The sequence below is a fragment of the Sebastes umbrosus genome, chromosome 13 (assembly GCF_015220745.1).
Source record: "Sebastes umbrosus isolate fSebUmb1 chromosome 13, fSebUmb1.pri, whole genome shotgun sequence".
Taxonomy (NCBI): domain Eukaryota; kingdom Metazoa; phylum Chordata; class Actinopteri; order Perciformes; family Sebastidae; genus Sebastes; species Sebastes umbrosus.
The window spans coordinates 7,816,526-7,833,624 of NC_051281.1; the positions used below are offsets into that span (position 1 = coordinate 7,816,526).

The 17,099-nt window shown below is 39.4% G+C and overlaps 1 protein-coding gene across 6 annotated transcripts in view; it reads right to left on the reverse strand.

The window, feature by feature from the left end:
- The window catches only part of pard3bb (par-3 family cell polarity regulator beta b), a 240,375-nt gene that overhangs the window by 168,512 nt on the left and 54,764 nt on the right, over positions 1-17,099 (reverse strand). For all 6 annotated transcript variants that reach the window (XR_005209567.1, XM_037789757.1, XM_037789756.1 and 3 more), the window contains one exon: positions 6,666-6,736. Coding sequence is in view for 5 of the 6 variants with exons in the window: in XM_037789757.1 (XP_037645685.1) it covers positions 6,666-6,736 (71 nt within the window). In the remaining variant the exon portion in view is untranslated. The remainder of the gene's footprint in view (positions 1-6,665; positions 6,737-17,099) is intronic.

The following is a 17,099-nucleotide window of genomic DNA, read 5'->3' on the forward strand; positions in this document are numbered from 1 at the left end:
CACTTTTCAAGTGCTAAGAATACTTTTTTTGTCAAGGAGTTAATCCCCGTCTGTGAACCCAGCCCTTAGAGAAGAGAACGCCGACACTCTATTCAAAGTCAACTGAACTGCAGACTGCTCTGTCTGTCTATCTGTCTGAGTGTGCTTATGTTCGTCAAAACTTTTATACTGTGCCATTCATCTCTATGGGTTTCTTCCTCTCTTTCAATCTCTCAATGTCTCGTTTGGATTATTCAAGTGTGTCTGCTTTACATTCTGTCTGTGTTTTAATGTGTGTGCGTGTTGAAGTCTTTGTTTGTTTGATTAGTTTATCTATCAGAGCGCAGCCATTAATCCTCCCCTGACCTTCTCCCTGCTCCCTGTGTGTGTTTTCTAAGTGAGTTTGTCTGAACTTAGTTTTGTGCTCTTTAGTTCTACACTCCTCTCTCTCTCTTTCTGTCTCTAACTCTGTCTGCTGGTTTTGTCTCTCTCTCTCTCTCTCTCTCTCTAGACCATCCATCCATCCCTAAACCCCCATGAACTGATAGCAGTGCAGATGCTGATAAACTCCAGAGAGAGAGGGTGGTTGATGATGGTGGGTGGCAACAGGGGAGAGATTCAAAGTGCAAACACAAGTTCTCCCTCTCTTTTTGTCTCTGCCTCTCTCTCTCTCTCTCACACACACACACACACAAACACAGACACAAAGCTGATGCTGCCTCATAGTCACTCAGCAACTTTGAGTTAATCCAGACAATAGGAAACAAGGGACTGCGAGAGAGAGAGGAAGTCCAGGGCAGAGGGAGGACAGATGGAAGAGGGAGAGTGAAAGTCAAGGATGGAGGGAGAAGAGAAAGAAAGAGGTTATTAGTAGGGATGAAATGAGAAAGGGATGAAAAATGGAGGCAGTGGAGGTAAAAACTAAAGAGAGCTTAGACTAAAATGTTGTTCCAATTCCATACTAAATACTAATAATAAACATGTAGTACATGCAGTGTAGTGTCCACTTAAAACTGACAGCATGCATACTTTATGCAAAGCTGCTGACAGCTGCAGATGGAATTAATCTGCAGATGGTGGTGAAAATTAATTTAACTCGTTTTACAGAAAAAATATGTTTGCTTTGTTCTTGCTAGTTTTAATAGTTCTTTCATGTAAGCTAGTATTGGCCAGGTTTCATGTTGTCTGGAGACAAAGACAAGCATTCGCACGTTATGGGAAGAAAAAAGCTGATCAGTCATGTGAGTTAAATGTTTTCTGCGTCAGTATTTATTTGGCAGAGGCGTTTCCATATCCCATTAAGCGCATCAACTCTTTTCCGACAAATGCAAAAAACACCTCAATTGGTAACCATGAATGTCTGTAACAAAATCGGTGTCATTCCATGACACCATGAATAGATGCTGAGATATTTCACTGGGCAACTGAAAAATTTGACCTACTGGTGGCGCTAAATGAAAAGTCAGAGGATCATCGAAGTCAAGAGGATTCATGCTCTTGGGATCAAAAGGGATCAGTACAAAATGTCCTGTCAATTCATCCAATAGTTGTTGTGATATTTTAATCTGGACCAAAGTGGTGAACACACTCACCAACATCACCATCCCTGGATTCAAAACCACTGCTTTAGCTAAAATGATATAGGGTAAATAGAAAAAGAAAAGTGGAAGAAAAGATGAAATGCATAGAGAGAGAAGACTGAAGAAGAAAAGAGGAAAAGAGGGAGTGGGAAAGGGGGAAAGATGTATGAAGCGAGGGAGGTCTGGAAGCAAGATATAGTGAAATGAAGGGAGGAGGAGGCACTGAATTAATTAGACAATGCTAATGAATAGCATTAATATGAGAGGAAAAATAACATCCACCCCTCCTCTATCCTTTCCTGTTGGTGTCTCTCCCTCTGATCTCTAACACTCCCACTAGAACACACACACACACACGCACACACACACACACACACACACACACACACACACACACACACACACACACACACACACACACACACACACACACACACACACACAGACAGACAAGCACTTGAGATCCATTTGCGTTTCCTTTTTTATTTTTTGTGTGAGATGTTTGACAGGCTGCATCACTGCAAAAAATTAAGTGGGGGTGAGAGAGAGACAAAATGGGTGAGACTTGAGAAAAGAGAGAGAGAGAGAGAGAGAGAGAGAGAGCGATGAGAGAACAAGAGACGGAGAAAAAGAGCCAAACACAGAGAGGGAGAGAAGCAGAGAGAGATGAAGAGAGCAGGTGTTCTCTTTATCCACCTGCCACTTCACTGATCCTCGCTATGAAAGAGGAGAAATAACAAAAAAGGAGGATGTGCATTACCAAACCACTCTCTTCCTCTCACTGCATTTCACCCTCTCAACCCTCTTCTTATTTGTCATCTCCCTTTCTCTCTCTCTCTCTCTCGCCTTTTCTCTCTCTAGGCTGGTCTTCAAAGTGCAGAGCGCCAGAGATGTAGGGAGTAAAGGGAACGCTAACCAGTACAGATGTACAATACTGCTGAAGGTTAATCTATGCAAATACATGAATAAACACACCACAAAAGAAATTTAAAAAACACTCTAAATAATAGTTGATGAATGAATGAGTACAAAGCTTAATAATATGAATAATAATCACGTTTAGGTATACTATGTTAATTGCCCTATGTAAAAAGTGAGAGTATATTGAGATATGTTGTGTTGTGTTGATATAGAAGTGTTCGCTCACAAAATAACCAGCCGTCTCCTAAAAATTGCGTTCCATACAACGAAACTGCATTGTGAACTACGTTTCAACATTTAATTATTTTAATTTACATCCGTAGCTTAATAACTAGGGCTGTCAAGGTTAACGCGATAATAACGTGTTAACGCAAATTAGTTTTAACGCCATAAATTTATTGAACACATTAACACAACTTGTGATTTTTAGGTTGTAGCGGGCTCAGTTTTAAAGCTGGAGTGAAGATTCTGGCATCATATGAAACTACAAAACCTAATGAATCTATTGGTACGTGAATGAGGCTAAATAACGCTCCAAACTTGCATGGCCATGTACCTACGAGTCTCCCCTTTACAGACATGCCCACTTTATGATAATCTCATGCAGTTTGTGGCAAGTCATAGTCGAGTCAGCACACTGACAGCTGTTGTTGCCTGTTGGGCTTGAGTTTGCCATGTCATGATTGACAGCCCTATCAATAACATACCAAATGTTTTTTTTTACTAAACCTAACCAAGTAGGTTTTGTTGCATTTTTTTGTTTTGTTTCAATTTACTTTAACTACGTGTTTAAAAAAGTTTAAAACTGCTTCTGTAATCCGGGAGAAAATATGTTTTCCCTCGAGACGTAATTGAGAATGCAGTTTAGTTATATGGGAACGTAATTTTGTAGGAGACAGGGTTTGAAAATAACATTAATAAACTCTGTTAACGCTGGAAAACCCCTTTCACAACCAGTTTGTCTTGTGCATCCAGTGAAACCAATTTACCTTTTCACCTCCTAGCTTCTAAAACACCTCCAACACATTGGGCCTTATTTCACAAAGAAATATAGTGTGATGGCAACGCTATTTCAATAAACCAATTTACAGTAAATCTGTTTCCCTGTATAAAAAGCACATTTTGATTCAAAGGTAATGAGTTTTCTGGTGACCGTGCTGTGCGGTTAAAATTATGATGAGCCATTACTGTTTTTATAGGGTGTAGCTTCGCACTCAAAGGCGCACACACGCACGCATGCACACAAACACACATGCGGGGAGGTGAATAGAAACATACACAACAGCAGAGACTTATATACAGCCACCCACACACATTCATTCATTTAACGTATGCTTTGCTGTTCCAATATTTATGGCTGCATTCCTCTACTCATTTTGGACTTTTTTTTGCAATTTCAAGGATCGTTTCCCCGGCGACCACAAAAACCATTACATCACTTTTACATTACTCACAGCTGAGAGTGTGTGAACATGAGATGATGTGTGCAAAAAAAAAGTTCTTGAGAAAATGAAACAAATGTGTGCGTCTTGAATAATGATCTTTACATCTACTGCATTGAATTGTAGAGCACCATACTGCGTGATAAAACTAAATTAAAAACAATATTTCTCTGATTCACGTCCATTCAGACGTTCACATTGAGTTATTTTAATCGAAATTTGTTTCTCATTAATTCAGGTGACAGGGTTGTGCGTCACAGGAACTCAACGTTGTAATTTCATCCAGACATAACTCAACAGAAAGACGAGATAAACTCAGTTATTACCCAGACCTTGCGTGGAGAGCGCCTGTTATGTAGTGTACAATGAATATGAGCGTATACACGAGTATGTGAGTGTGATCTAATCTGTCTGTGCTCTGTGGTTGCCGCTAGTTGCTATGGAGAGAGGCTGAGGTCAGACATTATTCTCTCCACTCAGCTCTCTCATAAGTCTTCCTCCCTACAGGTTAACTACATATTATTTTGTTGTAGTATCTGTGAGTTAACTGTGGATTAGTTTCACGCCCATACTGACCTGTTCAAAAACACAGAGTAGTACACTTTCCATTAGCAAGAGGTCAATGTTGTCAGACGGAGCGGCACATTGATCAATGACGTAACAGACATTTTCTCAAATTTACAACCGACCCTTTCATTGTTTCGTATTACTCATGCTCCTGCAAACACTGGCCTCGGTTTGGTTGTGTGGACACATTGGTTTTGTATGTTTATTAGAGAATAAGTCTGTTTCTATTTGGTCTTTTAATAGAAATTTAAATTATATTTAGTTATTTCCACTTATGCCAGGGGCCACTAATGGAAAAATATGTGGATTGGGATGCAATGCTTTTGGGGTCACATCATAATTATCATTATTATTTTTTTCAACATTTATTCTGTGACATGGTTAGACATCACGACAGAGTCCAGCAGGGGGAAAAAACAACTCACACAATTATAAATGTTATAAACAAATCAGCATTTTCTCCACTTATTGGTAAGTTTTAAAAAACAAAAGTGTACATTAAAAATAATTCTGCGCAATTACATTAAATACTGCAACCCTCAATATTTAAGTTTTTTGCATACAAATGTGATGGGTGATTGTGGGGAACATTTATTTACTTCCACATTATGTGAGTGGAAAAGAAAAAATAACAACGGAGTGAAAAAATGTAATTCCTCTAAAGGGATTAATAAAGTAGTCTTAATTTGGTTTAGAAAAGACGCCTCAGTTTTATTACATTATTCTCAGGCACAGACTGACAGAATCAAATTATTACTTTTTTTATGAAATATAATATTAGGCAAAAGAAAGAAATTAAACAGCAAATGCCACATATTTAATGAAAGGGCGTGTCATATTATCCACCGTGAGAAGTGAGGCTAAATACTGGAGGACAAATGAACAGTAATGTAGAGGGGGTGTCTTGAGCTAACATGGAAAATGGAATATTGACCCCTTACTCAACAGTAGATGTTACATAGCAGTGGTGTACATCATCTGAAAGCTGGGAACCTGAAGATTAATTTGAGATGCAGCTCAGCACAGTGTGTCAAGTTGTTCTAGTCATAAATCAGAAATACAAATTAATTAACAAATGAATTAATTCAAATAAATTGTGAAAGTATGTAAGGGCTTAGAACATGATGATATAAGTTTGTTATGGCCATTTCCATGCTCTATTATGTCTCATAAGTTGTTGCAGCAATTTTGGGGTTGCCATTTGTTACACAAATTTGGTGCTAAATTTAACCATTTATTACCACTCGAGAATTGATAAAAGTGATCAATAATCCCTCCAAAATACCACATTAAGACACTAAGACCTTGAGGAACACTGTAGAAAAACCCATGCTGTGATTTGGTATCAAAAACTTTTGACATTTGGAGATTTCTGCAAGAATTGCACATTTCTGCAATTGGATGGCAAGCACTTCTGTTCTGGAAACTGCTCAGAAACCCCCTTATTGTCAATCTAGCTAGGAACACCATCCATCCTCTGAATACTCTAGGTCTCTAGTTTGAGGTTGTAAAGTTTCATGAGGCTGTGATTATCCTACATTATCCTAATAGTGTATTACATGTATGGTAACTATCTGTTCTCACTCTGTGTAAGAATGTGTGAGGCTGTAGCCCCAAACACACACACACACACTTACAAGGCCCACAGGAGACACGGGGCATTCTGCAGCACCCCTACCACTTCATTAAGCAGCCCTCATTAGTGTATGCATATGTGTTTTCTGTGTTCAGATGCATCTGCCTGAAAAAACAGTTGCAAGTGTGTTTGTAGCTGTTTGTTTTTAAGACCATGTGTCTATGGCAGTCTACACATATCTGTGTGAATGTGTGTGTGTGTATGTGTGTGTGTGCGTGCGTGCGTGCGAGGGTGCGTGCGTGCGTGCGTGCGTGCGTGCGTGCGTGCGTGCGTGCGTGTGTGTGTGTGTGACCCTGACCCTGTTTTTTTTGCAGTCTTTTGTAGTGAGCTAATGATGGGGCTCCTTTACACTAACTATATCTGCACGGGCCTTGATCTGGATTAGGATACAGCTTTAATGAAGGGAAAGTAGGACACAAACACACACATGAAACATCTATAAACATGAACGTAGACAAGCACGCACATGCAAAAAAGCTCTCCTCACAATTACATAACATAAATAGGAGTGCAGTAGAAGAGTTACAAACACACACTGACCTGCCATTGAAGGTGTGTTTGCCTTGGGGTCGGTCTACCCCTGCTGGCCTCTCCACAGCGGGACTGGCTGCCTGCAGAGAAAACACACTTCCTGTTAGTCAGTGCGAGACAGTAAGAAGAGCAGAAAAAAGCTCCAACAGCGCATTCAATCTGTCTGAAAGTGGATACTTCACGGTTGGACAAAGGAGAAAAAAAAAGAGCGATAACGTGAATTCTAAGAGACATGTGGATGGATTAACTAATAAACCTCTTAAATAAAAATAAAGCTGTTAATGAGTGATATTAAGGATCCCCCCCGTGTTTTGATTTCCAATATGAAAGCCTTGAGCTCAACAAGTAAGTCTTTGCCATTTTGAAAGACAGGAGAACACATAAAAGGGAATGAATGAATTGATTGAGTGAAGTGATGAGTGAAGGAGCTGCTAAATTGATGGATGGATGATGTACAAATAGCAATTAATATGTGAAGGCAAGAAGACAGTGTTGCCAAGCAGTAATAAATAACACTGTCACTTGGCATGGCAACCGAGAGAACGAAGAGAGAGAGGTGTGAGAAAGACGAGTGTAAATGTGAGCCAAGGGAGCCGTAATAATCACTTAATACAATGACATAGGGTGTGTGTGTGTGTGTGTATGTGTGTGTGTGTGTTATTGTTAGAGACTCAGAGAGGTGAGCTCCACAGGGAAAGGGTTACATGCTTAACGGTATAGAGATGATGAATCATCTAATACTCAACATGTGACAGTATCTGTGAGCGTTTGCAGCAACCCATCACTGCTACATATGTTTGTGATTCCACGGAGTTAACACTGTATCATGAATATATCTCTAGAGTTTAATGCAACTAGACACAGACCTGCAACAAATCACACCACTGTGAAGAGTAGAACACCTTTTGACATTTAGCTTATAATGCTTTCCAGTTTTTAGACACTGTGAAGGAGAAGTATTGATTTAATTGCTCTATAGGGACCCAACGTTGTGATGTCACCCCGAGGCCAGATGCTTTTCTACTAGCTTCTGTTTTTCAAAGCAAAATCATTGAGGTTTATCTATTTGTAAAATGTGTTCCTGGGGTTAACTATCCATATTCCAAGATAAATAAGATTCACTTGGGATTAGAAATTGAAACCCACAAATAATGCATCATCGTGTTGATCTCTCCCGTACACATGACATCCTTCAATGCTCTCCTGTAATGTCATCTTTCCTACTTTTTAAACTGTAATTGCTTTAGTCTCAAAAATGTCTTAGCCGTCTGGCCCTCTCTGTCCTTCTAAGGTCACAACCTGTCAGGATTCGACGCGGCCACTCGACTCGCTGGTGACGTACAGTCTAAAGCTCGGCAGGGAAGGAGAAGCGCACTAACATCAGTGTTTTGAGGAAGCAAACATTGACAGCATTGCCAACGATCACCTGGAGGTAGGAGAAGGCGTTTCAAGGACAACATCAGGATCAACCTAAAAAGATTCCACATAAACAGCTCTAACTGGGGCAGAGGTGGCCTAAAGGTTAGAGAAGCGAGCCTGTGACCCCTTGAGCAAGGCCCTTAACCCCAACCGCTCCAGTGGAGCTGCTCACTGGCCAACAGATCAGGCTGTGGTTATACTGGGCAGCTTCCAGGTGTGAATGTGATCAGGACATTCCTGAAAAGGAGAGCATTGCTCTCAGTGAACCTCCTCTGAATAAATAAAGGTGAAAAAAAAAACTTTGTGCAAAACAGAACCGCATGGAGAAACAGTGAAACAGTTGACATGAAGGACCCACACTCCATGAAGACGACCTCAGAAAAAAGACAAAAAGGCAAAAAGGCTTTCCCTCATCCCACTTCCTGCACCTCAAATCAACGCCCACAATGTAAAAAAGTTTGTGGCTCCAGAATTGGATCTTCAGCTATTTGAAAACCCACAATAAGAAGCCCCAAGAGGACCATCATACTCGACTTCGAGTCAACAATGATGATGATGAGGGCTTGGTAGCTAAAAACTGAAATATTAGGTAAAGAACAATATTGCTATGATATTTAACTCAAACCCAAATGATATGCATTAGGATTGCATGATTAATAGTTATTTTAGTCTACATAAATTGCAGAGATATAAAAGAATGGATACTATATTTAAAAATAATGAGAATGTCAATGAAAGAGCCAAATAATGAAATACCCTTGTTGCTAAAATCAGACATTATAAGTGCGATTGATCTAAGGTTTGCCTCGACTCTGGTTGCCTTTAAAAGCTTGATTTAAATGTGTTTTATTTCTAAATTAAAGCTAATTTAAATTGTATGTAAAGCACTGTGAAATTGCCTCAAGCGTGCATCATATAAATAAATTGACCTTGTCTTGATTATTATATCAGAATATCTGTCGAAGTATTCCTAATTACTATGCAGTCCTAATCTGCATGTGTCTGCATGTTCATATGTGCATGTGGATATCTGAGTTTAGGCGTGCACGTGTTTGTGTGAGCACACAGCAGACAAATACACACAGGTCAATAAGGCTCAATGTTGGAAGCAGGCACTAATGGACTCTTAACATGACCTTTCACCTTTGACCTCTCAACCCTGTTGCCATATGACCTACACCACCTGTCAGAGACGGGGAGAGGGAAGGGAAGAGAGAACGAGCTGAGAGAAACACAGATGTGTAATGAAGAGAGGAAATGTCAAGAGAGCTGAAGAGATTGAGGCTGGGGTCGAGACACAACAGCTGCAGATGTGAAAGAAGGAATCAGACGGCGGCTGATGATGAGAGGAGCTGGATGAAGGTGAGGTGAGTCTCAACAGTGAATGACAGCCTGCACATACTGTAACCATATGTTTAGGGCTTGGTGGCTTGGAAATCAATTAGTCTGGCCTAGCTGCAGATGCTGTCATGTGCGCTTAATTACTAACAGAATGACAGGTAACATTAATTATCCTAACCTCTTTGTCATAACAATAGCCACTCATACAATAATTGGAAAGTCTTTGGTGCTTAATTGTATGTCTCTTTTAATAACTGTACATAGTAATATTCTCTCTCTCTCTCTCTCTCTTTCTCTCTCTTTGGATGAGCGACATATTAATTAAAGAGGCTAGCGGTGTATGTTAGTTATCAAAGGGTAATTTAGAACAAGAAAATTAATCTGAACAAATAAATGTGTCTCATTATTCATGTTAACCTTGCAATATTATAGATAATATAGCAAAGGTGTTGAATGGTTAAGTGCCTTGTTCTTTGTTTTGATTGAAAAACCATAAAGTCTTAAGACGTTATATGAGTTACTTATTTAATTGTATTATATTATTTATATCTAACTAGTGTAGAAGAAGAAAAAAATGATGTCAGATCCAATTCGGTAGCTGAGTTTTATTCACCACGCAGTAGAGACGGAAGTTCACAACATCTCAACACTTCTACCAATTACACGTACCTAACGAGCAGCCAATACCCACAATTATGGCTGTAATGAGCTCAATTACATAATACTATTAATATAATAAATAAATGACAATATTTTGGTTATTAAAGGTGCTAAATGGGAGACTGAGAGCATTGAGGGAGAGGGACTTCATTCTCTGCTCAGGTAGACATTATTCCTCTATATCTTTACATAGCAAATAGTTGTTTGCTGCTATATTATTGCTCTGAATATCATATAGCGCACCTTTAAAGGTGCACATTCTTAAACCATTACTAAAGCTGCAATTCATTGGGATGTATGGGAATGTTTCAATCCCATAAAGAAAGATTATTTTTATACAGGAGAAGCGCAGAAATAATGATTGAAAGACCTGCTGCTTTATATGAGAATGAATCAAAAATATTCTTATAATAATGACAAAGATGTATTAGAAATATTTCGAGGACAACTGCAGGGAAAAAAAATTAATACATTAGTGTGCCGACCTTGGACAGTTCAATCGATACTTGTGAGCATTAGCGGCCCTCCAAAAACTGGAGGATAGAGAAGCAGGATTTCCATTTTAACTCAATGATGGATAATCCTACCTTGAATAACTGTGCTTATAATAAATGAGCCGCAAGCATTTAGTATTCTCGGTCTAATCTAATAATTGCTAAAAGCGGATAAAAAAGAGTGAACTATTAGTGATATTACTAATTACTGAATAACCAATCAAGCTAAGTGTTCCCTGAAAACGCTCCCAGAGTGAGTATGATAAATTAATAGTAATGCAAGCTGGGAAGTTTGTGCATATCTGGATGTTGTGTATATTGTGTGTGTGTGTGTGTGTGTGTGTGTGTGTGTGTGTGTGTGTGTGTGTGTGACAGTGATAAACCTAAGGTAATCTATCTTGAAATTGACATACTCTTTGAGTATGAGCTGATGAATTATAGTGAATATGTGTTTTGATAAATACTATGTCAGAGAGGTCTGAGGTCTGAACAGGGAAATAAACAACACAATTTTTTTCTATTAAAGGTGCTATTGATAACATTCAGCCACTAGCTGTCACATTCTCCGTCCCCTGTTCCATTGCATTTACTTCACAACAAGTCGTTGCCAGGCATTTACTGTCAATCTCAGCCATTTATCCGTTTTTTCTAAAAAATGGGAAGTGGGAACCAAACATTAATTTTGGACCACCAAAATTTGTAAAATGATTAATTCACAATCATAATATATATATTTATATATTTTATTTATTTTTTTGTTCAGAAAAGCCATACTTTTATTCGGTACCTTTCTAAAGGCTTTGACGATGTATTATTTAAAAAATAAAAATGTGTTTACTTAAAAAAAGTTATCAATAATACCTTTAAATAAATTAAATTCATTTCTTTAGAGCAACTACGGCTTAACAGAGCTCATTTCTTTGTAGACCTATAGTCAGTTTAAGGACAAATGACACACGGACAATGTAACATGAGTTCTTTCATTTCGGTTTTTGTTCAAACTGATCATATCATAAGCACGACATTTACTTCCTTTAAGCATCATTAGTGTGACTTCTTCCTGTTATGTTACTGCATTGTTTAGTACCTGACTTCAGTTCTCTAATGTACACATAGAGTAGGCATTGGGGAAAGCACAAAGAGGAACGGGAAAGGTGTAAACACAGAAGAACAGACACATTCACATAAAAACCCTGCTTCACTGACAAACGTACTGTACATGCAGGTGGACGGTGCAAAAAGCCACACACATGCAGACAAACACACACATATTCACACACACACACACAGGTGTAGCATGATAAATAAGTGCTGTACTGCCTTATTAGCCCCAGTAGTATTCTGTGTAAGAACAAATACTCCCAGCCTGATTAACACGCTGTAGCCTGTAACGTGCAACCCTATGTGTGTGTGTGTGTGTGTGTGTGTGTGGGTGTGTGTGTTGTAAGTGTGAGAGAAAGCGAGAGAGGGGATAGAGAGAGTGATTTTGTGGCTTACTGTACTCATTTGTGCCTGGCATTTAGAGCGGAAGAGCAGCACCAGTAAATCTTTCTGGGTTGAAATTAAATAAAGAGAGGGGACAGAGAGTAGGAGAAGAGACGTAGGGAGAAGAAAGACAGAGAATTACTGCAAGAAGAGTACTTTCTTCCCCTCATCGCTCTCACCGAAAGGCCAAGTGACAATTTGAACAATTACCCGGAGCCATTACCTCCATCTGAACCTGGCTGCTTGAGAAGAGACAGACCTATGAGCGAGTGACTTGAGTGTGAGTGAAAGAGTGAGGGAAACAAAATAAAGACTGACAGGGATGTGAGAGAGTGATGTACGAGGAAGAGGAGAGAGAAAAACAGAGAGAGAACCCCGTTATTTACAGTAGTCACGGCATCAATTACCGCCTCAACACTCATGTGGTAGTTATTATAGCACAGCAGGTTTGGAAGAAAACGTAGAGGAAAGATGTGAGGCACGGAGGAGTATCACACAGACAGAAAGATGAGGGGGAAAAACAGCAGAGAGAGACTTTTTATACTTATATCGTAATGACTGGACTAAACAACGTAACTTATTCATCTCCACAGTGAATACTCCTTTGCTCTCCCTACATAAAACATATCTGTTTATGAACTGATAAGTCTTGCTGGATATAATATAATCCCTCAATGGTAGTATCAACATGACAGAGAAAGTCTGCGTGATATTGATGTCTATACCACAGACTGTATATAAGAAGTGGAAGGAGTCACGGTGATATCACCCATTGGTTTGTGTCCGTTGCCGTTTTGAAGCCTTGTTGCCCTCTGGTCTATACACTTATTGGTCCAAGTTTAAGGAAGTAACAATGTAAACCTACATAGATTTCTTGTAGACTCTAATTTGGATGGTAAGCTTACATTTATGAATTTGGTCCGAGTTCAAATTACTCTCAAGTGGAGGTCTGAGCAGGAAGGATCTGACAACATCAGCCTTGAGGTCTCTCTTCAGTAGCAGATTTAAACAAAGGAAAATTACTGCCTGATGCTGTGTTTCAGCTATTTCTTTACAAGACACAAACATCAGAATAAGACCGCAAACAAGTCTATAAGAATTTTGTTAAGTTATAGGGAGGGGACTCCAACATCTCTAACATGATGTGGGAAATAGGGAAAACAGCTTGCTACATTTTTTCAATAAAAAAAGCGGATTGCAAATCGCCACAGTTGTAATGTTTCGTGTAAGATGAGATAGTAGGGAAACCTGAGGAGCTAACATGGACTGTAATAAAGAGAGACTGAGTCCACAGCTGGTGTGGTTGAGGTCACATATATGCATGCTAACCTGCAGGAGCACCAACATATAAAACACCCAGACGCACAGAGTCTGGACAAGCCTACTGTGTAACTGACACCCAGTAATATTTCATACTGACAGCCACAGGAGTGATGGCATGCAGTGAAAACAGAGCTAAGATGTAAGGAGTGGAAGGTGGGCTCAGAACAACAGGATCTACATTCCTGAGCTTTGGATTACATTTCACCGGGTAAATGAAAGTAACCAGATTAGTGCTAGCAGTTTATATTTATTAGTGACAACTAGTGCGTCCAGATTTCATTTCTGCTAAACTGTGTTTCATGTCGCTGTAGGTAGAAAATCAGAATCAGGTGGATCATCATAAAACAAATTTTAAGTTCCAGGGGTGCTTTCACATCAGAGACCCGGGCCCGGATCCGAGTACACTTGTCCCCAAAGTCCAGTTTGTTTGATTAGTGTGAACGCTCCGTACCGTACTCGGGCACGGTTCCTTGATCCGTACTCGAGTCTACTTGAAAAGGTGGTCTGGAGAACGGTTCTTGTGTACTCGGGTACGTTTCGCATCAGGTGTGAAAGCCGACCGTACCAAAACACGGAAGTGGACTGCTATTTAACGCGAGTAACATTAGCAGTCAGGGAGTAGTTATGAAAGGGCGGGCTTTTTTCAACGCCGCCGGTCTTCTCCGAAATCTGTATATGCGCGCAACATGAGCCGATCTCATCCTCTGAACTGCACCAGCATGGGTGATAAAGCAGGAAGGCAGGCGAGAGGGTCCTTAAAATATAGACAACAGTAGGCGATGGGGTTGGACGATTATGTTATTATTTTATTTAGCTAATTTAACGGTCTGCCTCCGAAGAACAAGAGCCGTTCAGCGGGCAGAGAGAGAGAGAAAGCGGGGATAAACTGCGTGTAGTGTCAGCATATTTTAACATCAAACTTGGTGAACTATATAATATATATATATATATATATATATATATATATATATATATAACAGCTGATCTCAACATAAACAAATACACGTGGATGATGATGCAAGTGTACTCGGGTACGGAATAACTTTACTAATGTGAAAGCTGAGCAGGCACGGTACGGCTCAATCGTACCTAATATGAAAACGCCCTTAAGCTCAGTCAGTGTGGTCGGTTACAAAAGAATATACCCAACACTTTGTGGCAACTATACCTGATGTATAGTAACAAATGTGTTAAGTCACTAGTGTTATTATTAAGTGTTATTAGTACACAGTAGACTATTCTCTCTAACTAAACGAAATATTCATCAAAAACAGCTTTAACTTCTGCTAGTACTACTATTACCACTGCTTCTTCAGCCTCAGTAAGGTTAAGCAGGGAGACTGGCCACCTCTGAGAACCAATCACATTCCCCAAAAGAACTGAACCTTGCAAACAGCTTGTTCTACGGGGAACACAGCATGGTTAAAAAAAGGATGTTTGTCCAGTGAGGAATCTCAAGGGGAGAAAGCTCAGCACTCAAGAGTCCAATCAGGCCTTGAGCCGCTTCAACCAGTGAACTTGAGGGATTTGCCGTGTCCAACCTTCTAGGGGGAATATGAAACAGTAACACACGATCATAACAAGTAATCTCTATGCAACTGGCACACTGTATTATGATAATATTCATTACTGTGTTCTCATAAGACAATGCGTGTCTGTGTGAGACTGAATTAGTGAAAAGGTGTGTGTTAGCGTAAAATACATATAAGAAGCATCAACTCAGAGACGCTGACAGAGAAAGTGGTGTGGAAGGTAGTGTAGGGGAAAGGAAGAGGAGACCAGAGGAAGGAATAGGAAAGTATTCTGTGTTTTACTTTCACAGAGTGGACAGAAACATTTTTGGTGGGATAATAATCATGTAATTATTACTATCTCCTACCTCCTATCAGATATGAAAGTGGAAACTCAGAATAAGGACAAAGGAAGGAATAGGAAGAAAAATGAAAACACAGATAGAGGATTGTTACGGCAAAGGACAGAAACGGAGTAGATATGGAGTGTGGCTTCAGTAAAAGAGGAAATAGGAGATGTAGAAAAACAGATATATTATCTTCAGAGGAGAGAGAATAGACAACACGGATCAGGGGTTAAACATCAGGGCTGAGGGTCAAAGTTACAAAGACGACGTTTGGACCAAGATGTTGAAAATATGAAAAAGAAAAGAGAGACATGAAAAAGTGAGAGGTCGGCAGAAGTAAGGAAGGAGGAGAGGAGGGGGAGGAAGAAGCAGAGGAGAAAAAAGGAGAAAGAGTTTGCCCTTTGCCCTTTAGAGAAAGGGAGAGAGAGGATGAAAAGAGAGAAGAGAACGGAGAGAGTCATCCGTCTTTGTTAGAAGAGTTTGATGTGACAAAGCATGTCTGGATTAGAAAGAACACGAAGACTCCACAGGCACCGCTCACCCCCGACCTTTAAACACATATATACCCTACCACTACACACAGACCTACACACTGCTGCCATATGGCAGAATGGTGGCAAAAAAAAGAAAAAACGTTTAAAAAGTTAAGTTATTTACTTCTTATTTGTTTTATCAGTACTTGTACTGATATCTGATTCAATTTTAAACTGATTAGTTAAGATAAAATTGATGTATTTACATTGTTATACTTTGTAGGTATGAAACATATGTACAATATATGTACAGTGTATAAGTGAGGCTTTCCTAGATACAGAACAAGTCACACAAATGACACAAAATTAGAATTTCTTAAATAAAAATAAACCTTTCTTAAATTACTTTTGTTGAGGTTGGACTTTACACCTTTTATTTATGTCTCAATGACCTTCATCGATTCTTTTCCAATAGGAAATACATTTGTAGGCAGTAAACATTAAGCGTAAAAGACTCCTGTATATCAACAATTTGCTACCGTATGCTCTGAGCATTACCAGCTGTGGCATCCTGAAAACCCTACTCGATGAAAGGCCATGGGGTCATTAAAATCAAAGTGTTTATCCTCTTGGGAATATGAATGTGTCTCCATGGAGATCTGCATATCAGATTACCATAGCACAGTCCATGAGGATCCATCATACTAAATCAATATCTTACAAAAGCTGATAAACCTATTAGAACACAACACAAAAGCTGACCATAAGACATGAAGAAAGAAATCTGTTTGCCTTTTACACTTGTTAAAAAAGTAGTATCTGATTCATGTTAATGGCAACATACTGGGTTGTATTAAAGCAAACCAATGCATTCTAAAGAAATACATGATGTCTCTTTTGTACTGCTAAGCAACTGAAAACCAGTCTCTTGTTGACACGTTTATGGGATGTCTCAATTAGATCCTTCTGTTCATTCTGCCACAGTGGAAATTTTGACCCGACACTGGTGCTTGACAAAAGCTGAGTGGGTCACGAAAACCATTGAAAATCTTCCTCTGAGGGACCCGCAAAACGTCATCGTCATTCTAAAGTGAGGCTATTATGTTGCTAATGGGACAAAAACTATAAAACTAAAAAAAGTATCAAACAGGAAACAGAATTAACACGAAACCCGATGTCTTGTGCATGAGCATAATTGACAAATGTGGAGCAACGTCAACTACACATATTACAAGCTTTACAAATGACAGGCAGTGCCTAATGCTGCGTTCACGCCAAACGTAAAGCAAACTTTCGTGGGATCATTTCTGTTATTCACATCACTCGCTCTAGATGCGCCGGAGAGGAGGAGAGGCATACCTCCATGTAGATACCAACAACGATTCATCAA